The sequence below is a fragment of the Juglans regia genome, chromosome 7 (assembly GCF_001411555.2).
Source record: "Juglans regia cultivar Chandler chromosome 7, Walnut 2.0, whole genome shotgun sequence".
Classification (NCBI taxonomy): Eukaryota; Viridiplantae; Streptophyta; class Magnoliopsida; order Fagales; family Juglandaceae; genus Juglans; species Juglans regia.
In genome coordinates, this window is record NC_049907.1 from 43,857,425 (window position 1) to 43,885,320 (window position 27,896).

General features: G+C 37.9%; 3 protein-coding genes across 9 annotated transcripts; all 3 read left to right on the forward strand.

Moving 5' to 3' along the window:
• Nucleotides 1-857: 857 nt before the first annotated feature.
• On the forward strand, nucleotides 858-4,038 carry LOC109012370 (protein indeterminate-domain 7-like). 3 transcript variants are annotated; one of them, XM_018993967.2, is made up of 4 exons: nucleotides 858-1,317; nucleotides 1,544-1,809; nucleotides 1,934-2,330; nucleotides 2,798-4,038. In XM_018993967.2, the coding sequence occupies exons 2-4, from the start codon at nucleotides 1,599-1,601 to the stop codon at nucleotides 3,813-3,815; spliced, it is 1,626 nt and encodes a 541-aa protein (XP_018849512.1). In that variant the 5' UTR covers nucleotides 858-1,317; nucleotides 1,544-1,598; the 3' UTR covers nucleotides 3,816-4,038. The 3 variants fall into 3 exon arrangements, with proteins under 3 accessions (XP_018849512.1, XP_018849515.1, XP_018849514.1); XM_018993970.2 differs by having other exon boundaries at nucleotides 1,629-1,809; XM_018993969.2 differs by lacking the exon at nucleotides 858-1,317 and adding an exon at nucleotides 1,325-1,421.
• A 4,835-nt stretch (nucleotides 4,039-8,873) lies between these two features.
• On the forward strand, nucleotides 8,874-22,318 carry LOC108991647 (beta-galactosidase 17-like). 5 transcript variants are annotated; one of them, XM_035691683.1, is made up of 20 exons: nucleotides 8,874-9,088; nucleotides 9,632-9,676; nucleotides 9,783-9,887; nucleotides 10,429-10,624; nucleotides 10,989-11,077; nucleotides 16,785-16,865; nucleotides 17,469-17,563; nucleotides 17,780-17,850; nucleotides 18,064-18,154; nucleotides 18,229-18,346; nucleotides 18,429-18,524; nucleotides 18,612-18,660; nucleotides 18,754-18,941; nucleotides 19,056-19,127; nucleotides 19,291-19,440; nucleotides 19,586-19,636; nucleotides 20,512-20,671; nucleotides 21,117-21,262; nucleotides 21,383-21,448; nucleotides 21,852-22,318. In XM_035691683.1, exons 1-20 carry the CDS (start codon nucleotides 8,930-8,932, stop codon nucleotides 21,954-21,956), a joined length of 2,133 nt encoding a protein of 710 aa, XP_035547576.1. In that variant the 5' UTR covers nucleotides 8,874-8,929; the 3' UTR covers nucleotides 21,957-22,318. The 5 variants fall into 5 exon arrangements, with proteins under 5 accessions (XP_035547576.1, XP_035547578.1, XP_035547577.1 ...); XM_035691685.1 differs by having other exon boundaries at nucleotides 8,874-8,998; XM_035691684.1 differs by lacking the exon at nucleotides 9,632-9,676.
• A 777-nt stretch (nucleotides 22,319-23,095) lies between these two features.
• On the forward strand, nucleotides 23,096-27,827 carry LOC108991737 (mediator of RNA polymerase II transcription subunit 9). Its single transcript, XM_018966116.2, has 6 exons — nucleotides 23,096-23,502; nucleotides 23,591-23,653; nucleotides 23,753-23,833; nucleotides 24,401-24,459; nucleotides 24,568-24,648; nucleotides 27,136-27,827. Exons 1-5 carry the CDS (start codon nucleotides 23,233-23,235, stop codon nucleotides 24,623-24,625), a joined length of 531 nt encoding a protein of 176 aa, XP_018821661.2. The 5' UTR covers nucleotides 23,096-23,232; the 3' UTR covers nucleotides 24,626-24,648; nucleotides 27,136-27,827.
• Nucleotides 27,828-27,896: the final 69 nt, after the last annotated feature.

Sequence of the window (27,896 nt, forward strand, 5' to 3'; positions counted from 1 at the left end):
CCTCCCCCACATGCAATGCCCTAGCTAGCTCCCTGGTGTGCAAGTGTGCCTTTTTAATTTTCAGCATATATTTAATTTTCACTGCTAGCAATGAATTATTATTTACGTTTGTCGAGTCAGCTGCCAACAGAAAATAATTACACATAACGAGTGAATTAATAGGTTTTAATTGTGAACATGACCCTTGACATTGGAGTCAAGTAGTACTAACTTCTAATTTAGTGGCTTCTAATTTCAAATTTTTGCTTATTTTTTGGTCTTGGACTATATTTATATATAGAGGAATACTACGTATATCAGTCACTGTTTATTCCGATATCTCGCACCTCTAGTTTTTTTTTATAGAATAGATCAGTGTTTTTTATAAAATATGGGATATGTGATATTAAACAGTGGCAGATGATAAGAAGATTTTTTTTATTATATAATAATGATGCTGAAATGACGTCGACAAGTACATGCAAGCTGTTTTTCTCTGCTGAAGATACTGTGATTAAGAGAGGGGGGGAAGGAAGAGGAGGAGGTCAAGCATTCGTGTGCGGCATCGGGGATTCAATGTCTAATCCACTACTTTAATTATTATTATTTATATTTTGATGAGCCGCATGCAAAAAGGTCAGATTTTCAGCTTTTTTATTAGGAGTAACAGCGAGTAATAATGAAATAAAAGATAAAAGAAATAAAAATGTTGTAATAAAAAGGGTTGAAAGAGCTTTTAGCCATGTGGTTAGAAATTAATCAATGGATCAATCATGTCACTGTAATTGTAGAAAGCTGGGAAGGATCTCCTAGCCATGATAGAAGATATATATATATATATATCTGTATGATCTCTCTCGGCATAATACTTTCTTTCTACATGATGATCTACATGGTTGCCTTCTATTTTTTGTTTTCCCTTCCTGATTGCTTTATGAGAGATGGGAAAGGTGGGAGAGGGGGTGATTGAACAAAAGGTTTTAGCAGAAACTTAAGCTTTTTTAAAAGCAAATATACAACAAAGAAAAGGAAAAGATTTTTCTGGGGCTGGGAAAGAGAACAGAGGAAAAGACAGAAAGTGCAACGTCAGAGTTAGCCTTAGGGCTCCATGGGTTGTGGTTTTGGGGTGTTGTTTTGGACTGCTTGAGGATTACAGAAGGGAATCTGTTCTCATCCACGTCTCTCTCTCTCTATCTCTCTCTCTCTCTCTCTCTCTCACAGTTTTGAGAACTGGTTCTTTATTTTTTGTTCATATTTGTGTGGCTATTGTTGGATTTTTTTGGTATTAGCAAGCTTGGATATCGAACCATGAAGGAGAAAAGTTAGCCAGAGGATCTGGTTCGGCTCTCTCTCTCTCTCTCACAGCTTGGTTCTTTTTAGCTTTAAAAAAAAAAAAGTTGTCTCTTGGGTTGGTGCCAAACCAAGAAGAAACCATATTCAAGGTGTATAGCGGGGATTTTGGGTTTCAGACACTATTCTTAAGAAATACACTTTTGCCTCTGTTGGGTTCTTTCTCCCACTATTCTTTACTTAATTTAGCTGCTTCTTTGGTTTTTTTCTTTAGATCTACGGCCCATGATGGAACCTTAGGTTATCAAGAATTTCTAAGCTAAAAGAAGATGATAAAAGGTTTGATGTTCCAACAACAGATACAGCAGCCAGTTCTGGAGGAAAACATGTCTAATTTGACTTCTGCGTCTGGTGATGCAAGTGTTTCTTCAGGCAACAGAACTGAGTTAGGGAACAACTATTCTCAACAACACTTTGCTTCACCGCCACCCCAAACTCAACCTGCAGCGAAGAAAAAGAGAAACCTTCCAGGCAACCCAGGTCTTTCCAAATCCATATATACACAAACCCCACTTGCTGAATTGTGTAATACTGTATTTATGCTTTGATATAATTTTCGTTTTTCTTACCTGGGGTTTCGACTTTCTCTTTGTTTTCGAATCAGACCCAGATGCGGAAGTGATAGCTTTGTCTCCCAAGAGTCTCCTGGCAACAAACAGATTTATTTGTGAGATCTGTAACAAAGGGTTTCAAAGGGATCAGAATCTTCAACTTCATAGAAGAGGGCATAATTTGCCTTGGAAGCTAAAGCAGAGAACAAGTAAAGAGGTAAGGAAGAAGGTGTACGTGTGCCCAGAACCTAGCTGTGTGCACCATGACCCATCAAGGGCTCTTGGGGACCTGACTGGGATCAAGAAGCACTTCTGCAGAAAGCATGGCGAGAAGAAGTGGAAATGTGACAAGTGCTCAAAGAGGTATGCAGTTCAATCAGATTGGAAAGCTCACTCCAAGACCTGTGGCACTAGGGAGTACAGATGTGATTGTGGAACCCTTTTCTCAAGGTAACTAATTCCAAATCATTAATTTTAGGGCATGAATTGCATGAGTCCTATTTAAAGCACTAAAGTCAGATCTCCTCGTTAACGGAGGATGGGATTTTTGCATATCCCAGATAAATAGTAAACCACAAATATACGTAATGTTTCTGGATCGATAAAAATTTACATTCTTGATCTGATACGTTAGAGAACCGTGACTGTACAGTATTCGCGCATTTAGACTATCCAACTGTTACACCCGATCAGGTAGAGGGGCCGGGGCGGTGGTTTGCTTAGTACTGTGTCGAATATTTAATGCACTAGCTAATGTGCACTGTCTGTCCATGGCTCCTAGAAAGCCAAAAAGAAGGGTTGCAGAAAGAAATAGAGAAGCGAAGTGAGAAAGTCAATACTTTTGTCACCTTGCGTTGTCTTAGTAGTTAGTGACATTTCGCTTTTGTTTTCTTGTGTCTGTTCTTTTTGGTTTTCAGGAGGGATAGTTTCATCACCCACAGAGCTTTCTGTGATGCATTGGCAGAGGAGAGTGCAAGAGCCATCACAACAAACCAACTTCTGTCCTCTCAACCTGGCCCTTCAGCGTCTCACATAAACCAGCTCCCGCCCCAGTTCAATCCCCAAGACCTCCACGCATTTTCTTTGAAGAAAGAGCAACAAAGCTTCAGTCTAAGGCAAGAGATACCCCCATGGCTAGCTTTTCCTGGCCCACCACCTATAGATATCTCCTCATCATCGTCATTCTTCTCCACGAGATTAGACCATCAAGAATTCGCACAGACTCACCCAGATTTAGCCCTCCATGAAACGCAGAACTCTAACCCTAGTCTTGGCCCCACTCTCCCTCCCTACCTACTAGCACCCTCTCCACACATGTCAGCCACTGCATTGCTGCAGAAGGCAGCTCAGATGGGTGCAACCATAAGCAGCAACACTGGCTCATCACCAACCATGATGAGGCCCACCCACCAGGCTCACGTGCCTACTGCTTCTGATTCTGGCAACAATACAACTGGTAAGTTTGGCTCGATTTTGTCCTCACGTGGAGAAATGGCCACTGGGTTTGCCCATGGCTTGGCTCCTTTTGGGAATAAAGCTGCAGGCCCTTCTGCCTCTGCAGCGACCACTACTACAGGAGCAAGTACTGGTGCAGCCTCAGGTGTTCCTCCTTCCCTTCTTCATGACATGGTGGGTTCTCTTTCTTCTTCCACTGGGTTTGAAGGAACTTCTTTTGAGGATGCATTTGGAGGGATTTTGAATTCAAAGAAAGATGTTAATCAGCATGAATCTCTCTCAAAAACACCCAACAGCAGGAGCAATCTCAGTAGGGCTCATGAAACTGGCGGGAGTCATGGTGGTGAAGGTTTGACTAGAGATTTTTTGGGTCTTAGAGCTCTCTCTCACAGTGACATTCTCAATATTACTGGTTTTGGTAATTGCATGAACACTTCCAACGAGCATCAAAATCAACCCCAAAAACCTTGGCAAGGTTAGCTCCTATATATATATATGAAACTTTTTTTTTACTATAATTCGGATTTTCTTTTCTTGTGCTATCAATCTTTCCAAAGGGAAGGACTCGTTTGAAATATTATTATTTCCATGCCGTATCTTAGCTATTATATGAATTTTAGTCGGCATTTTATACATTAAAGCTTTGTAACTTTCAAGTATTCTATAGTTTTAAAAGACTAATTATATATATCCGGAAGGGAAACCCTAGCTAGCCTAGTTGTTTTATTTTTCATTAAGCAATGATACCAAGCAACTTCAAGGGAGAAATTAATTGCTTCGATCTCATGATCAATGGAAAACATGACTACTAGTACTTCAAGAAATTAAGAATATATATCACTTTGTTTTCATTATATATATATTAAATGCGAAAAGAGTTCTTTGTACTTTTAATATTCTAGCTAGCATGCAGCAGCTGCTAGCTAGCTAGTTCAGAATGTTCCGTTGTGTGGACCAGTTTTTGCTCATCACATGTGATCCAAATATTATTGCTACTATGCAAGATTGATCATTACAGCTTTCTGACTCACGTGAAACATCTTGGATCGATTGAGTTATAACGTATAGTACTTTCGTGATATATAATGCCAAAAAGAGTTTCTTTTTTCTTAATTAATTAAATTTACCTGCATGCATATATCCCAATGATTCATGCTATATATATAATATTATATATTAATTATGAAAGTTATTTTTAATAAATATGATTAATAAGGTTGTTAATTCCGATTTTAAATCGAATTAAATACATGCACCGGTAGTACTACTTAAGCGTTTCCTTAAGAGACTCCCGGCCGGCCTGTTTTTGTGGGAATCACATTCTCGATTAATCATTATTAATATATGAATGGAAACAAGAAACTTAATTCCAAACTTTATAACTAATTTTTTGGCAAAATGAACAATAATATTCAATGCATGTGTACTTAATTACTTTGTGACAACTTATATTATATATATAATGATCTTTTATCATTGGAATTAACTTCATTGATAGAATATCTATATATATGCAGGATTTAGTGGTAATGGAATCAATGGCTACCTTTTTCCTTCATCATGATTTTCCTTAATGATCTTATGTCCAGTAGGAAAAATTAGAATTATACACATGTGTATAATTCTAATTTTTCCTACTAAGTAGAATTATACACATGTGTACATTAAATTATACACATGTGTACATTAAATTATTGGTTCTAAAACTAAGTAGAATTACAAAATAATCACTTTGAGGACAAAAAAAAAATATTATATATAGCTAAATAAAACCAAAGCATGCAAGCTGCATCCAACTGACCCACCTGCATATAATAATAATGTCTCTCTCTCCTTGAAGTGTGAGATTTTGAATATGCCAATGCATGATACATGTTTGTATGAAGTTTTGAGGGATTACATGAGATGATGAGGGCCGGTACGTACAAAAAGCATTGGATTCTCTATTAATATTGGAGAGACTCGTGAAATGTGCAGAGATCGATGTGCAAGTTTGCTAATTGGTTTAGATAGATATGGCTACCTGTTTGTTCACAAAACAAAAAAAGAGATGCCGTTTGACACCTGATGTGGGTCCAGATCATAGCTAGGGATTCAATCCCGAGGGAGAGACCGGATTAGTAAGATCATGCCCGTCGGCCGGCTACATATATCCATTTTATATATATCTTGCCTCTTTTATGTAAAATTATAAGAATCAGGTCTATTTCCCCCGGCCCTTCTTTTTACGTGGCTCAAAAAAGTAAATTAATCGGACGACAAATATAACATTTGACAAAGGAAATTACTTTAAAAAAACAGCCAATGGTATTTGGGTTGTTTCTAGCTTATAGCTAGGATATTTCAGAATATATATATATATATGTATATACTTGGTTAATTTATACGTACAATGTATGTAAATAGGTGAAAGGTTCCTGCAGTCTGTGCATGCAGTGACTTCTGAACAAATTTGTGACGACCCAAATGCCTAGCTCTTATATAGTTCTGAACTTTACTGCTTAGAATATTGCAATATGATGATCAGATGGAGCCCTTATAAATCATTTGTACGGAACCATTCTAGCTTCTTAATCAATATATAGTTAAAGTTATTATATAAATAATAATTTAAGGATTTGAAAGATCAATTACAGTTTTGGGACACATGTTTTCAAAGATGCCTGCATTAATCTTTATGGATGCGCGTGAGAGAGAGAAAAAGAGAGATTAAGCAATAAAAATGTGAGTTTTATCACATCATTAGCTAGCCTATCATCAGATAAAGTGGTACTACTACTTAATTCCAGTGAGATCGACCTTTTATAAAACGATCGAGGCATGAGAAAAAGATGCTTATCCCAAACTTATAAGATTGAAGTGTTAGGTCAATGGGGGGAGATGTAAGCACTAGCTTCGAAAGCAGTGTTGACACCTGTCAATCACTGCCTTTAATGGGTTAAAAGTTCAAATATATATAAAAAAATTCCTCAGAATCCCCACCCCACTTCTCTTTATCTTATGTTTAAGAGAAATATCAAATATTAGATGCATGCTTTATACGATAATCTCTAGCTCCAGCTAGCTTGATTTCTCTCTGAACCTTCATTCATTTCCTGGGGAAGCAAGCTGCAATCCATAAACCCTTACAAATAACTTCATTTAGAATCTGAATAAGTACTTGCAGTAGAGCGAGTAGTAGTTATCATTGGCAGGACAAATTACATAATGAGGAGGGAGGGAGCTATACAGGTAGCTAAGAGACTACTGCAGGCGGCCTGTTTGCCATTAAACAATAAAGGTTTCTCTGAGTCGACATTGAAAAGATCAATAATGACATGTTTCTTTGTCATTTTATTCTCTCTATCTCCCAAACTAGAATTCTGATCTCTGGGGAGAATAAATAAACATTGACGTTTGCAAATTCATAAAGTTCATACATATCTTTCACTGCTTGCCTCAGACAGGAAGGTGATTACAGAAAAGTAGTAGATCGAGTGGTGGGCTACAGCACAGTTCCTAAATCCACCTTCGATCGGTTTTTGATAATCGGTGCCTTGTAGATAGGGTGCTTTTTGTCGGGCACAGTTCATGGGATAATATATATATATATATATATATATATATTTATATGATGGTATCTCCAAAAGCTGATCATCATGATTAATCAAAGCTGCTGCTGAGTGTTGGGCATGCATGGGATATTGATGATGAACATGAATTAGGTTTTGTTTGTTGTTTGCGTATTTTTATGTTGCAGGCCAGGCACGGGCTGTGAGCCAGTTGACTTGTCATTGCAAAAGATGCTCCCCTTTCCTTTAGCTAGGTAGCTAGGTTAATAATTTTACCTTTTCTATTTGACCCGCCTCTTTACACCCCCCTCTCCCTTTTTAGGTTTCATTATATATATATATATATATATATATATATATATATATATAGGTTGCCATCCCATGATCCCCATGAAAACAGCCTCAAATGGTACTTTTGTTTTTGTCCTGATCTATTGATAGAACGGAGGGTGCATGCATAAAAGCTAGCCAGCTGGAGACTGGAGTAGTACTACTCCTTTTTATGTATTTATCATAGCTTTCAAATAATATCTTATAGATTAGTTTTTAAATGACATGAATACACACAAAAACACACACATTAGGTTTCATAAAAAGCTAACTAGCTACAATAATCAAGAACAGAGTAATGTTATTCATCATCTCAATTCTTATTATCTCATAACGTGACATTAAATAATTAGAGACGATTTATTATATTATACTAGTGAACCGATAATCTAATATCACATTAACAAGAAAATATCGGATGATAAATATAATTTTTCTATATTTTGAACAGATGCCACAAGTGGTTTTTTCCTTATTTTGTATATTCAAGATCAGTATAATGGCAGGGAGTATAATTGGGTTCGTAGGGATTAGGACCATTTGCCAAAAGAAGAAGGGCATAAATTAAATTAATTAGGGCCATTGATGCTTATCCATGTCATTTACATTGAGTATAGGAGCTAGTCAGTCAAGGTCTTCTTTGATCTTCAAGCTATGTTGGGAATAAATTTTAGGAAGAAGTTGTTTTCAGACTAGGGTTCGTTCTATTTTCTTGATTCGTGAATTGACAGCACCAATAAACTCATTAGCCAGATGTATTGACTCTAGTCATGTACGTCTAGTCTACCTTCATTACGTTCGAATTGGGCTCTGGGAATAGCCCAATTCGCTTTCAATAGTACTAGGCCCATCTTATAAAGGCAGATTCTATCATTATACACATGAAAATTGAGCCCAAAGCGATTGTCTATAAAAATCAAATTCTGCTTGAATTTAGAAAGTGTTTCATTTTATTATTATTAAATTTTTAAATTTTTATATAAAATATAATAAATAATTTAATTTTTTTAAATCTCAATTTAATTTTTTTAAATTCTAAAATAATAATAATATTTTTTTTCAACTTTTATCTAAAACTATCTCATCTTATTTCTGAATCCAAACCAGCATAAATAATATAAGTGTCTCGTATTATTTTTAAAAAAATAATATATAATATTAAAAAGTAAATTTGTTATATAAATCTCAAATTTGTCTTTTTTTTTTTAAAGGCACCAAACTAGCTCACTCTAAACTTAAAAGAGTAATAATACACTTATAACTTTTTTGTAATTCATTTTATAATTAATTAATACAATTATGCTATTTTATTAAAAATAAATAAAATTTCTAAAAACTACCTTCAATTTCAATTAAAATTTAAAAATAGACGCAGGAGAATGGAATCACTTTCCACTCTAAAAACGTTTTAATATTATTAAGACTGAAAACGTCTTAATATCATTAAAAGATTTAAAAAATATATATATATTTATAATTGTGAAATGTGTAATGTGTACTACGTATTTATTTAAAAAAAATATGAGATTTAAATAAAAAATTAATTTTTTAATAATAAATTTTATTTTATTTTTAAATAATTATACGATGTTTACGCAGTTTAGAATTACTTAAAAAAAAAAAATGATATAATTGATTCTGGCCGAAATTACCGGCATTGCATTGGGTGTCTACTGCGACACTCTCAAGTCGTCGACCTCGAAATACTTGGCAATGGCGAGGAAGCGAAGCTCAAGATCCACGACCGCCTTCATCTTCTTCGCCTTCCTATCTATCATAGTGGTTTGTGCCTTCGTCCCTGTCTTTGCTCCTCTCCCTTCTCTCACCTCTCACTCCAACCAATCCCGCCGCCACTCTTCTCGGCACAAGAAAGTAGGCTCTTTCTCTCTTGCTCTCTGGTCTTGATATTGTAATTTTTAAATGCAATTCAACGTGGTATTGTTTCCGGGGTTTTGCGAAAAAAATTCCTGGCTCAGTTTGGCTCGTTTAGAAGGAAATGCTTTAGTTCGAAGGTGAACAAGTGTGTATTTGATTGATGAGAAAATGAAGGAAATTAAAGGAATTTGGATATTGGATTCTGAGATAGTGTTTTTAAATGCGACTGCAGTTGTATATTTCTGGGTTTTTGACTTGTGGCTTAGCTTTATGCAATCGATGGAAATATTTGAACTTGGCTTAGGAGTGATTGAAATGAAAAGAACTTGAAATTTCGCTATTAATTTATCAATCAAGAAAGGAGAATGTCTCTAACTTGGAAACATATATTCAGCACAAATTTGCTTTATTTGCTTCTTTTCTTTTCTTTTCTTTTTTTCTTCAGCTAACAACTTGATTCTTAGTAAAACATTCGAGCTTGATCATTTTCACCCAAATCTTGACATTGTGATGCCTACCTTTTTCTGAGCAATTGGACAGGATGGTGTTTTAGCTGCCAATCAGAGACTTTTTGCTGTTTCTAATGTAAACCGCACTTAAGTGTCGTACTGATTTTGCAATTATTCTCTTGGCACTGAAAGATGCCGTGAATTTAAGTGAGGTAAGATTTTTATTTGATTGTTGTTATCAGGTTACTGCTCGAAATTTCGAGATCTCCAATGACATGTTCTGGAAAGATGGACAGCCTTTCCAAATTATTGGGGGTGACTTGCATTATTTCCGGGTTCTTCCAGAGGTATTTTTATTGCAAGATTTTCAGCAATTAGCACCTTATAACTTGAGTTTTATATGATGGTGGTATGCATTTGTTATTTTAGCCTGTAATAGAAGGTACTTCACTGATCAATGATGTAGAATAAGATGCTGAAGCTTTATGACGCAACTGAATTCAACTCAACCTTAATCTCAAATAATCGGGACCGGTAATAAGATATTGAATATCTGTTAAAAGAACAAAACTATAATTTTATAGGATAAGGCATAGAAAGCTGAACACTAATAAGCTTCTGTAAACTCTCTCTCTCTCTCTCTCTCTTTTGATAATTAACTCTTTCACTTGATATAGTAAATGTAGTTATTCAATGTTCCCATGCTGGAAAATCTGTGGAGCTCCCCAAGTTTCACATCCATGCAAATACACCCTTGACCTTCTTCTGAACTATTAAGCTTTGTGGTTATCTTATTTCATGGACCATCTTGTTGAACACAAAATAATCTTATCAGTTTAAGTAAACCTTTTCTTGTTATAATGTGGTGTTTGTCTTTTATCCCTGCAGTACTGGGAAGATAGATTACTGAGAGCAAAGGCTTTGGGTTTGAATACTATTCAAACTTATGTTCCTTGGAATTTGCATGAACCAAAACCTGGAAAGCTAGTTTTTGAGGGGATTGCAGATATAGTTTCATTTCTCAAACTCTGCCATAAACTCGGTTTCCTTGTTATGCTTCGGCCTGGACCTTATATATGTGCAGGTCAGCCATAACAGACAGATCTAGGAGCTTTATGATTTGTTATTGATTTATGAAGTTCACTGTGCATGACCAGGTTACTAGGCGTACATATTCAAATCTAATTCCGATAGTATCAGGAATTCATTGCACATTGAGCTGGATAATCCTATTAGTGTTGTGAATCCCCTTTTTTCATAACAAAAATGAGTGTTTGCACAAAATAGCTATTAGTTTATGCCCGCCAGTGAGATTGAATGTATATTATTAGTTTTTTGCTTGCTTATAAAAAATATTAGTTTTTTGCTTTATTCTCTTGTTTTGAAATTGATGGTAATATGATATGTTGTTGGGATGATAGTCATTCAAAATATCTTTTTTGTTTCAGAGTGGGATTTAGGGGGTTTCCCTGCCTGGTTACTTGCCATAAAGCCAGCTATCAGACTAAGATCATCAGATCCTGATTTCCTCCATTTTGTAAGTCTTTTCTGTGTTTTATTTTACAAATTAATCATGTTCCATAGACTTGTGGTGTATTCAAGAGAAATTATATTTCAAAATGTTTTGTATTTTTATGTGTTATTATAAGGATATTGTGAATAAGGCTATAGCCTAAAACACGTGGAGAGGGGATGCAACCACAATGGTAGTTTTTTCACCCTTTCGGAGTTTGGACACGATAAGAGGAGGGGTATGATAGTGGTACCGGAAGGGAGGAAGGGTGAGGGATGGAGGATTTTTGAAGACACTATTAAGGAGCTCACTTTCTCCTCCTCTGTTTGGAGTGGGAGAAACAGAGGAGCCTGTGTTCTGGGGCCTTCTCAGGCAGGCAAGATGAAGGGACACAAGGGAGGTGGAGATGCTCCTTTGTCAATGGCCTTGGGTTCTCGTTCGTACCGAGAGGTGGTGCAAAATGTACTGCCTCACGTAGTGGTCCCAGACACGTCCAGTACAGAGATCGTGCGAAGAAAGAAGGAAGATGGCAGTGAAATGTTGGGGCTAAATGAGGAAATGTTGTTACGGTCGTTGGCTGAAATGGAGGAGAAGATTGGGTTTCTTTTAGAAGATATTTTCAGTCTTAAATGATGCGTTAAAGGGAAAGAAATTATGAAGATGGGCTTGGGTCAGGTGGGTAAGATGTCTCATGCGCAGGAAGGGGCCGTAATGGGCCCTGGGCCTGGTCAACAGAGGTCTGGTCCAAAGAAAGCATGGGTATCTCGGGTGTCTCGGGCGCAGACCGAAATATCGGCCCAGTGCATCCCTCCTACGACGCCGATACGCATAGTGCCGGACTCCCCACCGGCACAGAAACTCTCGCCGGACGCCGTCGACCACCACGGTGAGTCTGTACAGGCACTACACTCCGGTACAGAAGTTGGCAAGTTGGTAGACACTGTCCAGACAGTGTGCTCCTCTCCAGCGACGCCGATATGGGTTTCGCCGGACTTCACACTGACACAGAAATTTCCGATGGACACTGTCGACCATCATGGTGAACCTGTTATCACAGACTCCGTGATTGGTGAGTCGGTAGAGGCGTCGGCTAAGGTTGGGTCTTTGTACGTTGACTCGCCGTTGTCGCCTGGGGTTTTGAAGACACAGAGTCAGTCGCACGGGGTGGGGGAAGGCACTGATGGGATGCTTGTGCTATCAAATATGTCGGAGCATGAAGTTTCAATACAGGGGCATGAAGTACTGCTGTCGCATGGGGTTTTGAAGATACAGAACCAATCGCACGAGGTGGGGGAAGGCTCTGATGCGCTGCTGGTGCTGTCGGAGCATGCACCAGTGGTGAACCATTTATTTTTGGCCGAATCTAGGGGTGAACCAGTTTTAACTTGTAGCTCGGAATTGGCTTTACTTTCTTCTGATAACATTGGAGAGGAGGGGGCTTCTCTAACTCCTCTGTGTACGCTTCCTCCTAAATATGGGAGTTGTCCATCAAATTGGGTCTTCAAGAAGGTAGAGGAGATTCAAGCAGTGATAGGGATTTCTTTTGGAGGTTATGAAGAACAATTCAAGGCCCTTCTTATAGCACTTGAAGCTAGCCATTCCAAATCAGCTTCAAAGCAGGATAGAGAACTTAAACGGCTAACTTGTTCTATTAATTATGATGCGAAGGAAGGGAGTGGAGGAAGGGATAGATTGAAAGGGAGGGGTAATCTAGGTTTCTTATGAAGCCTAAGATTTTATCATGGAATGTACGTGGGCTTAATGATCGCAATAAACGCCTTCGTATCAAATCTTTATTGCGGATGTGGAAGGGGGATGTGGTTTGTTTTCAAGAAACAAAGTTACAATTCATTGATAGAAGAATTGTACGAAGTTTATGGGGATGCTCGTATGTGGGTTGGGCTTATTTGGCTTCTTTGGGAGCCTCAGGAGGAGTTCTAATAATGTGGGATAAAAGAGTGGTAGAGGTGATTGAGGAGTGTATTGGAGATTTCTCGGTTGCGACGCGGTTTAAAAATGTGGTTGATGGATGGGAATGGGCGTTTGCAGGTTCCTATGGTCCTAATGTGGACAGGGACAGGAGAAGGTTGTGGGAGGAGTTGGCGGGCGTATATTCACTATGGGAAGTGCCGTGGTGTTTGGGGGGTGATTTTAACATTACGAGGTTTCCTAGTGAACGTTCAGGGCATGTCCGAAATTCTGCGGCTATGGAGGATTTTTCTGAGTTTATCTTTGATCTAGACCTCATGGATCTCCCTCTGGTAGGAGGAGAATACACCTGGTCAAACGGGAGGGTTTGGTCGAGATTGGATAGATTCCTTGTCTCTCCTTCGTGGGAAGCCCATTATCCGGAAGTAAGCCAGAAACGGTTAGCTCGAGTTAGCTCAGATCATTTTCCTATTCTTCTAGACTGCGGGGGTATTCACAGGGGCCGCCGATATTTTAAGTTCGAAAATATGTGGCTATCAGCGGATGGGTTTGTAGAGAAGGTGAGTGCTTGGTGGTCATCATATCAGTTTGTTGGTACTCCAAGTTTCATTCTTGCAAGCAAGTTAAAGGCGCTGAAACAAGACTTGAAGAAGTGGAACTTGGAAGTGTTTGGTCACATTGACGATCAGAAGTCTGCAATGTTGGAGGAATTGCAAGAGTTAGAGCGCAAAGAATTAGGGGGAGATACCTCGGAGGAGGTGGTTTTGAGGAAGGGTATAGTTATGGCAAACCTGGAAAGAGTTCTGTTGGCAGAAGAGATTTCATGGCGTCAAAAATCCAGGGCCCTTTGGTTGAAAGAAGGGGATAGATGCACTAAGTTTTTTCACAAAGTGGCTAATTCACACCGGCGCAACAATGATATTGAGTCGCTTCAAGTAGACTCTCAGGTGATTTCTTCCCCTCCCGAGCTAGAAAACCATATAGTACACTATTATGAGAACCTTCTCACGGAATCCGAATCTTGGAGGCCGAAGCTTGATGCCTTGCCTTTCGAGGCAATTGACTCACAGAGAGCGTGTGATATAGAGAGGCCTTTTGCAGAAGAAGAGATTCACAAGGTCATCTCTGGGATGAATAAGGATAAAGCACCGGGTCCGGATGGTTTCTCAATAGGTTTTTTCCAAACTTGTTGGGATATTGTGAAATGTGATGTAATGCAGGTTTTTAATGAATTTCATTCTTCCCAAAAGTTTGAAAAATCTTTCAATGCGACTTTCATTGCTCTCATTCCCAAGAAACATGGGGCTTTGACTATTGAGGACTTCCGTCCAATAAGTCTGATCAGTTGCATGTATAAGATTATTGCGAAGGTTCTTGCCAACCGGCTTAGCCCGGTGTTAGAGCATATCATTTCCAAGACTCAGAACGCATTTATTCGGGGGAGACAAATTCTTGATTCGGTACTTATTGCAAATGAGTGTTTGGACCACAGACTTCGGGAGGGAGGATCAGGTGTTGTGTGCAAGCTTGACATGGAGAAGGCGTATGATCATGTGAACTCGGAATTTCTCTTATACTTGCTTGAGAGGTGTGGTTTTGGGGTTAGATGGAATTCATGGATGCGTCATTGTATATCCACGGCCCGATTCTCAGTTCTAGTCAACGGCACACCTGCTGGTTTCTTTGATAGTTCACGGGGTTTGCGGCAGGGAGATCCTCTATCCCCACTTTTATTTGTTATAGTTATGGAGGCACTAAGTAGGATGATGCAGGCTGTTGTTGGAGGAGGGTTTTTAGCTGGTTTTCAGGTGGGCAATGGCTCGAGTGGCCCTATTATCATTTCACATCTCCTTTTTGCAGATGATACTTTAGTCTTTTGTGAAGCGGATAATAGCCAAATCCAAACACTACGAGCATTGTTACTTTGCTTCGAAGCAGTGTCAGGGCTCAAAGTGAACCTAGGTAAGTCTGAAATGGTTCCTGTGGGTGCGGTTCCTAATATCCTCAGTTTAGCAAGCTTGCTGGAATGTAAAGTGTCTTCTTTTCCAATGAAATATCTGGGCCTTCCATTGGGAGCAACGTTTAAGAATAGAGCTATTTGGGATGGGGTGATGGAGAAGATAGAGAAAAGATTGGCTGGATGGAAACGAGTATATTTATCAAAAGGGGGTCGCCTCACTCTTATTAAGAGTACACTCACTAACCTTCCCACATACTTTCTATCCTTATTTCCTATGCCTGCAGGGGTGGTAAATAGGATGGAGAAACTTTTTAGGGCATTCCTATGGGGAGGCATGGGGGAGGAGAAGAAATTTCATCTGGTTAGATGGAAAACAGTTTGTGTCTCAGTTGTGAATGGAGGGCTGGGAGTGTGTAACTTGAGGACTTTTAATAAAGCCTTATTGGGAAAATGGCTTTGGAGATATCACTTGGAGGAGGGAGCATTGTGGAAGGAAACTGTTGATGCTAGATATGGCGTCGCTAGGGGAGGGTGGTGTTCCAACGAAGTAAGAGGGGGATATGGTGTGGGTTTATGGAAGTTTATAAGGAAGGGGTGGCCATGCTTTGCAAATCAAATCTGTTTTGTAATTGGTGAGGGCAATCGAATAAGTTTTTGGCGGGACATGTGGTGTGGAGATCAAACTTTGGAAAGGGCTTTTCCGACACTATATCGTATTGCAGTTAATAAGGAGGCGTCAGTAGCGGAAGTGCGACTATTTTCTCATGGTTCGTATCAGTGGAACATTCTTTTTAGTAGAGACCTACATGACTGGGAATTATCTATTGTTGCAGATTTTTTCAGATTACTATATTCTACACGGATCCCTATAGCACAACATGATCGTTTGAAATGGAGATCTAACAATCATAAATTATGCACAGTGAAGGCGTATTATAACATCTTGACATCTCAAGATAATACTCCGTTTCCCTGGAAGAATATATGGAGGTCTCGTGTGCCTTCTAGAGTAGCCTTTTTTGTTTGGAGTGCCGCCCTTGAGAAGATATTGACCACGGATAACTTGAGAAAGAAAGGATGTGTAGTCATGGAGTGGTGCTACATGTGTAGAAAGAATGGTGAATCGGTGAACCATCTCTTACTACATTGTGAGGTAGCAAGGGCATTGTGGGCTGAGATTTTTCAAAGGGTTGATTTAGCTTGGGTTATGCCTATGAGAGTGGTGGACCTGTTGGGTTGTTGGAGGAAGATGCAAGGTTGTCATCAAGTGGCAATGGTATGGAAGATGATTCCGTCGTGCATCATGTGGTGTATTTGGACGGAAAGGAATGCGCGCTGCTTTGAAGATAAGGAACGCACACTGGCCGAGTTGAAGAAATATTTGTTCCACACATTATTGTCTTGGCTTTCCGCCATTGTATTACAGGGGGGCAATGTTCATGATTTTTTGTCTTTAATCTATCGCACGTAGAATGTAATTAGGTGTTCTATTGTATACTTCCTGTGTACATGGGCTATACTTACTTCACTCATATATATAATATTGATCTTTTACTTATCAAAAAAAAAAACACGTGGGGTCATGGTGAGTCTTTCTTACAGAAAACTGCAAACAAAACTGCTTGGGGGATTTATTTTATTTTATTTTTATTGGTGAAACTGCTTGGGAGGATTGCTGCTATCATTTTTAGATTAATATGTTTTACATGCTTGAGTGGTCTCACTTAAGAAGAAATTTAGTATGTCAGTTTTCTAGTTTCTAAAATTTACCGTTTGTCTTTCAATTATTCTTTAAAATTCAATTTTTTACTACTAAATAATATCTATTGTGAACTTTTTAAGGTTGAAAGATGGTGGGAAATCCTACTTCCTACTGTAGCTCCTCTTCTTTATGAAAATGGAGGCCCTATTATAATGGTTCAGGTATGTTGAGTTGTTACTCTCTGACTAGAACACAACAAGAGTTAAATTTCCTATTTGCAAACACTGAACAGCAGCTCTTTTTAAGATGGAAGGTGGTCCATTCCAAGTCTGGGGAATTGTGTAAAATAAGTTCAAATCTGAGGCATTCAATATCATGTATGCATGGGAAAATTTTAATGATTGTAATATAAACAAATTAGATTGATTTCAGAAATAGGATTTCGTTAATGTGCAGTGAGGTTACGGTAAAAATAAAGATCAAAAGGTTCATGGAAAAATTGAAAACTGTTTATAAGATGGTTTGATGGATGTAGCTTATCTATAAACTTTTAATGATAAACCTCATCTCTCTCTTATATGACCAAGAAAAATATCATAAAAAGGGAATGGAAGTACTTCCAAATGATAATCCTAAATAGTGAGCACATTGTATATAATGGATATTTCATCTTATTTTCTAAAAAAGAATCGGAAAATTTATGAAAACTATCATAAAAATCTTGATCATTGTTAACATTTGTGAATAACTCAAATTTGTTCAACTTTTACAATTTTAGATTTTAATGTTTATAAGGTTCTAATATACTGAGATTATTTTGACAGATTGAAAATGAATATGGTTCATACGGAAATGACAAACCTTATCTTCATCACCTAGTCACCTTGGCACGTGGTCACCTTGGGGATGATATAATTTTGTAAGAGTTTTTCTCTCTTTAGACTGACCTTCTTTGTTCTATACAGAAATATGCAAGTTTAACCTCATAAATTTATGCATGCATTTATGAATTATCAATCTTTCCTTTACTTGATTTATTGTTTAGTACCTTCCATTCAATTTATAGTTTATTGGCCATTGTATTTACAAAAGGGTTCTATTTATCCTTTCCCTGATTATATCTTAATGATTTCAGATATACTACAGATGGAGGTTCTAGGGATACTCTTGAGAAAGGAACCATTCGTGGAGATGTTGTCTTTTCAGGTAAAGTTCAAGATCAAACTTAACTTGAATAATAAGTTAGGAAATTAATCTTTCTTTTTTTTTTTCTATATTTTTTACCATTTATTTAATTTCTCTGTCATCAATACCTATCGAACCCATATTTCTCTGTGTGTGTGTTTGTATCTGGGTTAGAATTTATATATATTTACAATCATCTAAGTAGTCATGACCTACTCTTTCTCTGTCGTTCAGCTGTTGACTTCACTACTGGTGATGATCCTAGGCCAATATTTGAGTTACAAAAGGAGTTCAATGCCCCTGGAAAGTCACCGCCACTTTCAGCGCAAGTATCTTGCTAACTTTCATTATTCTAATATTGTTCTTTGGTTTCATGTCCCATGATGTTTGTTACCTCAGGGAGTTTTACACAGGTTGGCTTACGCATTGGGGAGAGAAACTCGCAGAGACTAATGCTAAGTTTACTGCAGCTGCTCTGGAAAATATTTTGGCACAAAACGGTTCTGCTGTGCTATATGTATGCTCTCAAATTCCAAATTTGTTGCTATTAAGTTATCACTATTGTGGTAATATTTTGATCTGCACTTTCTAATTTCCAGATGGCACATGGCGGTACAAACTTTGGATTCTATAGTGGGGCAAATACTGGTGGAGATGAGACTAATTACAAGCCTGACCTTACGTCTTATGATTATGTGAGGAAAATATCGACTTCTTTGTTGTATAAAATTGAATTATTGGTTTGCAGTATACACACACCTAACTGATGCTTGTTTTCCCAGGATGCACCGATTAGGGAATCTGGTGATGTGAACAATGCAAAATTCAAAGGTATGATATTAACCAACTTCCCCTTTAGAGCCACAAGTCCACTCAACTTTTGTTGCAAATTATGATGGGAAAAGATGTGTCTACTGCTTTCAGAACTTCGGAAGGTTATAAAGCAATATAGCACAGCGTCTATTCCTTCAGTGCCTTCCGATAATGAAAAGACAGGATATGGCCTAATCCACTTACAGAGAAAAGGACTTTTCTTTGATATCCTGAATAGGTTGGATTCCATTGAGGTGGTTGAATCTGAAAATCCGATTTCAATGGAGTCTGTGGGCCAGGTGAGTAAGAATCATATCCCATAGCTTATAAATTACGTTGTTTACAGCTGCTTCATAAAGATCCCAAACTGCTAAATGCCATACACTTAAAGTTTGAATGTTCTTTTTGTTCAGATGTTTGGTTTCGTACTATATGTCTCTGAATATCCTTCAAAGGAAGATGGAAGCATTCTATTCATACCAAAGGTGCAGCCTTCCCTTAATTTTTATTTAAGCTGACTAATTTGATATGTACAATTTGTTGCTATGGAATCAGAATATGACGCGTTTCTTCCTTTTGTCTGATAAAAGCTTTGGAACCTAAGAAAGTACACAAAATCTTGACTTCTCTTACATTTATTGACTGCAGGTGCATGACAGAGCCCAAGTGTTCATATCATGCTCTTCTGAAGATAATGGTAGAAGACCAATATTTGTTGGTACAATTGAAAGATGGTCGAATCGAAAACTTGGCCTTCCCAAAACTAAATGTGTCTCAAACATCAGCTTATATGTTTTGGTACTGCACTACCTTGTTTTAGTTATTACCATTATAATGATCAAGCGATTTGACTTAGGGTTGTCAGCTTATCAGTGAAGTGTTATGATTTGATGCTTTTAATCATAAACTTTTTAATAATTCTAAATCCTTTCTATTCTTGTAGGTTGAAAATATGGGTCGCGTAAATTATGGGCCATACATGTTTGACAGGAAGGTAAAAGAAGTTGAAAAATAGAAAGTTGTGTTGTTGTTTTTGCATATCTGATTTCTGAGCATAGAGTTATTATGTCATTTGACTCCTAAAAATATAAAACTCGTTTCATACGCATGATTGTGGAGATATGAATTCCAGTCACACTTGAGGTCAGTTTACTTTCTCAGAAAAGAAAAAAAAATGTAATTTTACTTCGATTATCCATAAGACTGCATTCTGGAGAACTCCTTGACCTAACTATAATCATTTGTTCGCTGCCGGCGACGTCGCGAGAAGTCCATTGAACCTTATGAAATTCTTACTTATAAAAACAGAACTATAGTCCTTTGTACTCGATAATGTAGGTTACCAGCAAAACCTTGATGTGTTAATTTCTCGCTGTGTCGTGATTATCTATATGACTATTCATCCATAAATCTGTAGATTTGGACACTTAAAATAAGACAGAATTTGTAAGGTTAAAAAACTAAAGTTCGAGAAAATTTTGTTCCAGTCTAAGACATGCAGCATTTAATGAAATCTGAAGGCAATACCAATACTAATACCAAACAACGGAGTCATTTTTTTACATGTTTTAAAATTATGTGTAATACTTTTAGTGATTCTTTAGATAAAGTTGCTGATATGAGTAACAAAATATGGCGTTTTGTTGTCTTCATCGTCCTCATTAATTCTTTGGGTGCAGTTGTTTATAATTGCTGAACAAGTTCCAAGTTCTATAAATATATCTAGGTTAAGATTTTAATGATGTAAGGTATAAGTAGGCTTGACCTGGTCTCTGTTCAGGTAATTCTTTCTTAGCTCCCTAACTGATATCATAATATTGCACTTTTCTTTCTCTCTTGACATCTATAAAACAGAGTGCTTTCTTGCAGGGTATATTGTCTTTTGTTTATCTGGATGGGAGAATTCTGCACCAATGGAAAATGCTCTCAATTCCTTTGAACAACCTGAACAAGGTCCCAAGAGCTAATCCCATCATTCAGGTTGCATATTCCGAATTGACAAAAACTTCAGCCCGCAGAAAAGCCAAAGGTAAGTCTATCTGTTCTCAAGTGGTAAAAGCCTTGGGCTTGGGAGTTTGCTCTTCTTAGGTCTAAGGTTCAAATCCCCTTGGGTGCAAACAATCTATAGGGGCCATCGGATTGGGGGATTTTCCCCTTGAATTACCTGAGGTGCACTTGTGAGAAACTCCTTGTTGAGGGCCTGTGCACCCCCGGGATTAGTTGGGACGTTGTTCCTGGACGCTCGGTACCAATTAAAAAAAAAAGTCTATCCGTTCTCAAAAAATGATAAAAAAATCAAGAATAATGCTCTATTGTACTCATTGATTTATTTTCTTTAGCAACTCTCCCTAATTATATTTTGTTTTTATGAGTGCAAATTCGATCCATGTTCCAAGTATGTGTTAATTAGTGAGGTTATGAATGATGATGGAGACAAGACAGTTGACGAATTGCCAATGACTTTCCATATGCAGAGAATGTTTCAGAAGAACCAGCATTTTATGCCGGCCATTTCTCTATTGACAATGTAAACCATGTTAAAGACACATTCATATCATTTAGAGGTTGGGGTAAAGGGATTGCATTTGTCAATGAATTTAATATTGGAAGATATTGGCCGGTAAACTACTATTTCACTATGTTATGTAGTTTTTCTTGTGGTTTTGTTGCCTGGTTCGGCATTATGTCTGTAGTAGGTGTTACATTTTCTGTGAGGATTAATAAATGGTGCTTTCTACAGATGATGGGGCCACAATGCAACCTTTATGTCCCTGCTCCAATTCTTCAGCATGGGGAAAATATTGTGGTAGGAGATGCCAAAAACTGTATCTTTCCCCCCGTTGTTTACCGCATATTAGTGTTTGCCTTGTGATTGTTTTCCTGGTATATCATTTAGACTTCAAATTTTCTCTAGTTTCATGGTTAGTCGTTGTAGTGACTTCATTTATATTAACATGTATGTTTTATTGGTTATTTGCTTTGTCTCTTTTTTCTTTCTTAATGAAAGACCTCCTTGTTTAATCTCAGAAGCAAAACAAGTAAAATAGATTTTTCTCTGGCTTGTTTTTGGTCATAGAAAGAAAGACCCCCCTCCATTGCTACTAAAGAAAAGATTGCAACGCATATAATTTTCCCTTCTCAGATTATGATATACTACCAACTCTGCTGTAAATGTTTCTGCTTGAAATTTGCAATGGTGCTGTTTACAGGTTTTACTTGAGTTAGAATCTCCAAACCCTGAGCTTGTGATACATTCAGTTGATCAGCCAGAATTCACATGCGGATCAAGTATAGCACACGTGCGCCAGCTGTAGCACCCCAAGGAAAGCCCCGGTCCTTGTTGAACGCCAATTTGAGAATTCTGAATATCCTGCAGATCTATCCCACTCCCAGGACGTCTCTGCAGCTTGGTTTTTGCTCTCAAGTACACCTAAGCCCAGCCAGCCTCTTCATATTTTTTCCTCTCCTTACAAGTTGTCAATTGATTGAAAGGATAAAGCACATGAACATCCCATCCTGGTGTAATTTTCCCTTCTACACTGTCAATTGCGGTCTTTAGCTTTGTGGGTTTTGCTTTTGCTTTTTCCTTGCTGTGGTAGTAATGTAATACCCCTCAACCAGAGGAAAAACTTTAATGCACCATTTATTTTGGATGTGAATTTCTTTGTATTGTAAAGTTTTTAAGATTCCATTTGTCAGTTACACGTGATGTCAACGTATTGGGCTGGGCTAATTGTAAAGAGTAATTGCTACATCCTCAAAGGAATTATACAAGAACAATTTTATAAACTGACGTGACTTTATTTGATCTATTAAATCTACTTTATAATAAAAATAATTTTATAATTTGACGAACTATGTTAAATTACGTCAGTTTGTGAAATTATTTTTATATAATTTTTTTGTAATTAGAGTATTTATCAATTGTAAATGTCTACCAAAAAAGGTATGGTCTATGTTTTCTATGCTCCACCGATTCCTCTCCCACCGTCTCAAAAAATTACGAGTGTTGGCAGCTGATCATTCGATCAAATGGATAGCAGAACTTGGGAGTGCGTACAACAGTGACTTTGTTAGAGATTTTAGGGGAAATAAACCCCGTCGTTTTGTCCACTTGGAGATGTCGTAAGTTGTGCAGATACTGGATGGTCCTTCCTCATTCTCTTGGAGCTAAAAATAGAGTCAAATTTATTATTAAAAAAATTAATTTTTTTTATAAATTTTATATTTACTCACTTGATTCAAAAAAATTGTGCGGTATTTACACTCTATAAATATAAATAAAAATATAATATTTATAATCATAAAATATATAAATATTATATTTAAAAAAAAAAATAAATATAAAATTCACATAAACCAAACGTTGATTATGTGGACCTCGCTTCAGAATAGTACAGACAGCTCAACGAATCCAACAGTCGAGTCGCGAGCCTTATCTCTTTTTCATGCAGTCTTGCAACGACGTCGTGTATTTATATCTAGCTAGTCATCCTTTCTCAGGAGCGCGCCCGGCCGCGAGATTGGCAGAATCCCTAAATATCCCAATTATTGTACGCCGGCGAGCTACGCAGAGCGTGCGAGCGAGAGATGGACCATTACTCAGGAGGAAGCTGGACTATGATTCCGTCCGTGCCGACACACAGTAACACCTCTACACCCCCAAATCAAGACCATCTCTACCTCAGTCACCCGCAACCACAACAGCAGCAGCAACAAGTTCAACTCCAACAATTTCAACAACAACGTATCCTCCAACAACAGCAACAGCAACAGCAACAGCAGCAGCAGCAGCAGCAGCAGCAACAGCAACAGCACCATCAGCACCAATCACTGGCGTCTCACTTTCACCTCTTACATGTACCCAATGAAAACCCTAATATATACATGCATTTTGTTGTTGTTTTTTTATTTTAATTTTATTTTTCTTTTGTGATGTGGATTACAGATGGTGGAGAATTTAGCGGACGCGATCGAGCATGGAACTAGGGATCAGCAGTCAGATGCACTGGTATGAATTTTTTTCTCAGTTTTTCCTTTCGCATAATTCCATGCCTCTTTTTGTTTTTGGGATTTATTTGTTTAACTAATTGCGTAATTGTTTTCAAAGGTCAGTGATTTGAACAACCACTTTGAGAAGTGCCAACATCTGCTGAATTCAATCTCGGGTTCAATTAGCACCAAGGCTATGGTAATTGCCAACCCCTAGTTTTATTAAGGTTATCATTTTTTTTTGTTTTATGTGAATCATATATTATAAAAATCAGTCGTGGTGTTTGATAATTGATTATATTGGGTGCGTTTTGTATGTTATGCACGTTTTAGGGTAGACAAATCCATTGTTTCGACTGGAAATTTGGAATGAAGTAATGGATCCATTTTATATCGGGTTACAATGGTTTTTTTTTTGAACAAAAGTAAAGTAGAACTTCTAGAGATAAAACACTGTACGCCAGTAAAAACCAGTCATAAACATTATTGGGTTACAAGGTGATGACCTTGTTCATAACGATATGTTTCTAACCAGATTCATAATCAAATAATGTAGAGTCCTTCAATTTTCGTAGGAACATTCAAGGATGGACTTCTTTGATAATCATTTTCGCACAATCAAAGATTCCCCTGAAGTTCATTATAACTTGTGCTTTCTGGAATGTTGAGAGTTTATTCATCTATAATAACGACTTTATCTTGCATGCATCTTTAGTTCCAGAGGTGCTTTGTTTAACTGGGGAAAGTTTCTGGGTATTGTTTGCAGACAGTTGAGGGTCAGAAACGGAAGCTAGAAGAAAGTGAGCAGTTGTTGAATCGGCGGAGGTATTTGCCCCTTGCATTTGGAGGGTGGTTTTTTTTTTTTTTGCATTACATGCTTTGCTTGTTTAACATGTGTTCTGATTATTTTCTTTGGAATAATTTCGTTACCAGGGATTTCATTGCAAAGTACAGAAGCTCTATTGAAGAGCTTATCAAGTCTGAGCCATAAAATCGCCGTGCTTCCATTATGTGGTAAGAAAGGCATTACACTTGTTTAATGACCTCTTCTTCTTTTTTTTTTTAAATTTTTATAAGTAAGATAAATTTTATAAATTTGAATGAAATAGGTATATCCTGTGTACACAGGAGGTATACAAAAGAACACCTAAATGCATTCTATAAACGGTAAATTAAAGACAAGAAGTCATGTGTACTGTTCCCATTTAGTACAATAGCTGAAAACCAAAGCAGTGAAGTGTGTACAAAGAAATTCTGCAGCTTCGCCACTGTGCGCTCCTTGTCTTCAAAACAACGCTCATTCATTTCCTACCAAATACACCACATGATGCACAATGGGATCATCTTCCACACTGTCGCCACTTGGGAACAACCTTGAATAATTTTCCAACAGCCCAATAAATCTACCACCCTCGATGGCATTACCCAAGCAACATCAACCAACCCTTCTAAAGATCTCATCCCACAGCACCTTCGCCACCTCACAGTGCAATAAGAAGTGATCTACTGATTCTCCATTCTTTTTACACATATAACACCAATTCATCACAACGCATCGCCTCTTCCTCAAGTTGTTTGTGGTCAAAATCTTTCTAAGAGCAGCAATCCATACAAAGAAAGCTACATTAGAAGGCACACGAGACCTCTAAATATTCTTCCAAGGGAAGGGAACATTAGCTTGTGATGTCAATGTTTTGTAATTCACCCTGACTCTACAGTTCTTACTGTCATTGGACCTCCACTGCATTCTATCTCTCTGTGCCGTAAGGTGTCCCATGGAGTATATCAATCTGAAAAAATCTGAAACGGTGGACAATTCCCAATCATGAAGGTCTCTATTAAAAAGGATGTTCCACTGGTAAAAGCCGTGGGAAAACACCCGCACATCCGCCACTGAAGCATCCCTATTAGCTACAATACAATAGAGAGCTGGAAAAGCTCTATCAAGAGCGCAATCTTCGCAATGTTCCCCTCCCCACCCACCCCTCGATCCAATCCCCTCCCCACCCACCCCCTAATCCAATCCCCTCCCCACCCCCTTACCCTCCTCAACGCATCGTTATCATCCCCACCCCCTTATCCATCTCAACACAGCATATCATCCCATGTATATTTTTCTGCACTCATATATTTGAGTTTGCATTTCTGATACAGCCCGAAGCAACATTTCCTTATTAAGGCCAACATCTCCCCTGCCACCTTCCCATAGCTTTGATCCCCTACAGCAACGGCGATACCACTACGCAAGTCAGAACTAGCACCCAGGCTACCTGGTCCTCGGGCACCAGTCCAATATCCTCGGTTTCTGCAGAGCCTCCATGTACGACCGGGCAGGGAGTTGATATGGAGTTGCCGTCATTGCTGGTGGTTCCAACCCAACAACACAGCCTTCTCTGCCAATCTCCCTTAGAACCTCCACTAGTTTTCTCCAACCCCTATCGTCTTTGTCTTCCGAGATGAAAATACAGTTTCGGCGACCACCCTGTTTGCATTCCACCAACGCCATAAAAGCACCTTGAGAGTTAGAACACCTTTGTGCTATGATACCCGTGTCTCCTTCCCGATGGGCTGTGTAAAACTCCCTTCTTCCCACATTCAGGCAGTCCTCCAGCGTTAAGGTGAACCAGCGTGTCGCGGCTAACTCCAAGTGAAGACTTTTCACAAACTTCCACCCTCTTTCAGTAAGATGCACCCAACGTCCATCTCTTTCAGAAAAATCCATTTGCTTTCCCATACGTGCAGTAAAAACACAATCAAATGCCCATGGACAACATTGCAGACCAACTTATGATGAAAAGAAAAAAGTGTAAGATCCTTTACATATATTCGTCTGAACGAAACGTTACGGGACAGAGATGGATCGGAGTGAGACAGAGAGGATAGGGAAGTGTAAGATCTAGCATCAAACGTTACAGGACACAAAGTGTAAGATCCTTCATGGGAACTTTAAGATCTAGCATCAAAATTACAAGATTTAATGACCTCTTGTAAGTTGCCAATTCTATTTGGTGGGATTACTTATTAAAAAGAAAAAAGTTGCCTGTTCTATTTGGTGGGATTTGAACTCTTTGTTAGGTCTGTAAGAAATGACAAAAGGTTGACAGATTGAGTGGAGCCTTGAGACTTCGGGTGTGTAAGAACAATGTTATCTGTCCGGTCTCACCAAAAGGAGTGAATTGTTTTATGCTGAATGTTGTTGACCAACATTTTATAAGCCATTTTGTGGGCAGACTCCATCAATATCATTGAGAGACTTTGAAAGATTCTTGTGTAGAAAATATGGTTAGGGTTCCCTTTGCGTTTAAAACATAATAAAATTTGTGTTTCCCTGGGATGGTTCTTGGATATAGTTGTTTCTTATCTCAAATTCAGATATATTTCGCTCACATAAATCTGGTCTTGCGATGATTTATATCATTTCTCTGCCCGCCCGCCTTAGATCTTATGCATGTGTGATTGAATCCAACTGATCGAAGTAACTCTTTGGCTTCTTGATTTCAGGTCTAGTTGCTGTCAGAACGTTCTGTACTACTCCCAAGTTCTAAATGAAAGCCAGAGGTCCTGGAATGTGGGTTTAGATTAATTTCCATGGTTCTTTATATACAATATTGTTAGTGTATCATACTTGAGCCTAGATATTGAGCATGGAAGGCATCTCCTATGCATTGAAGTCATTGTTTGATCCAGTTTTAACGAGACCCACTGGTGCCCTCAATAGACTCCCTCCCCCTATTGCTTCAATTTATTCTGCCGAACGTGCTTTGCAAAAGTTGAAGAACTGTTGTTGCTTTCGGCGAATTATGCATGAATGATACTAGCTGATTTAGAAGAAGAAGTATTGCACAGGTTTCTATTGGGATGAAGGCTGATTCCTTAACTGGCTGGAGGAAGATTAGGAGCACTTTCTCACTGCTTCAGCATAATAGTTTTTACTATTGGAAGAATGTTGTGACTCTATATGTTTAATGATATTAGTACTTCGATTACAAAATAAAAATAAAAATAAATCACCATTTAGTAACAGAAGTACCGAATTCGAAAATTAAATCTATTTTATCTCTCATTTAAAATTAAAGAGTCATAAAATCCATTAAGTTGTTTGATTTTGATCCCACTGGTGATTTCCTATGTGATCTAGCATTTTGATATTTGAAAAATATGAGACAATAAAGAGTATCACCTACAATTATTTATTTGTTTATTTAGATCCCACTTGTGATTTTCTATTTGATATAGAATATTTTTATATTTTAGACGCAAAA

Bases quoted from the DNA above. Each gene is read 5' to 3' on its own strand.
- LOC109012370 (XM_018993967.2), top strand. From the start codon at position 1,599: ATGATAAAAGGTTTGATGTTCCAACAACAGATACAGCAGCCAGTTCTG. The intron at 1,810-1,933 runs GTCTTTCCAAAT...TTTTCGAATCAG, and splicing joins AAACCTTCCAGGCAACCCAG to ACCCAGATGCGGAAGTGATA. The intron at 2,331-2,797 runs GTAACTAATTCC...TTTGGTTTTCAG, and splicing joins TGTGGAACCCTTTTCTCAAG to GAGGGATAGTTTCATCACCC.
- LOC108991647 (XM_035691683.1), top strand. From the start codon at position 8,930: ATGGCGAGGAAGCGAAGCTCAAGATCCACGACCGCCTTCATCTTCTTC. The intron at 9,888-10,428 runs GTATTTTTATTG...TTATCCCTGCAG, and splicing joins ATTTCCGGGTTCTTCCAGAG to TACTGGGAAGATAGATTACT. The intron at 19,637-20,511 runs GTAAAAGAAGTT...GCTTTCTTGCAG, and splicing joins CATACATGTTTGACAGGAAG to GGTATATTGTCTTTTGTTTA.
- LOC108991737 (XM_018966116.2), top strand. From the start codon at position 23,233: ATGGACCATTACTCAGGAGGAAGCTGGACTATGATTCCGTCCGTGCCG. The intron at 23,503-23,590 runs GTACCCAATGAA...TGTGGATTACAG, and splicing joins CTCACTTTCACCTCTTACAT to ATGGTGGAGAATTTAGCGGA. The intron at 24,460-24,567 runs GTATTTGCCCCT...TTTCGTTACCAG, and splicing joins CAGTTGTTGAATCGGCGGAG to GGATTTCATTGCAAAGTACA.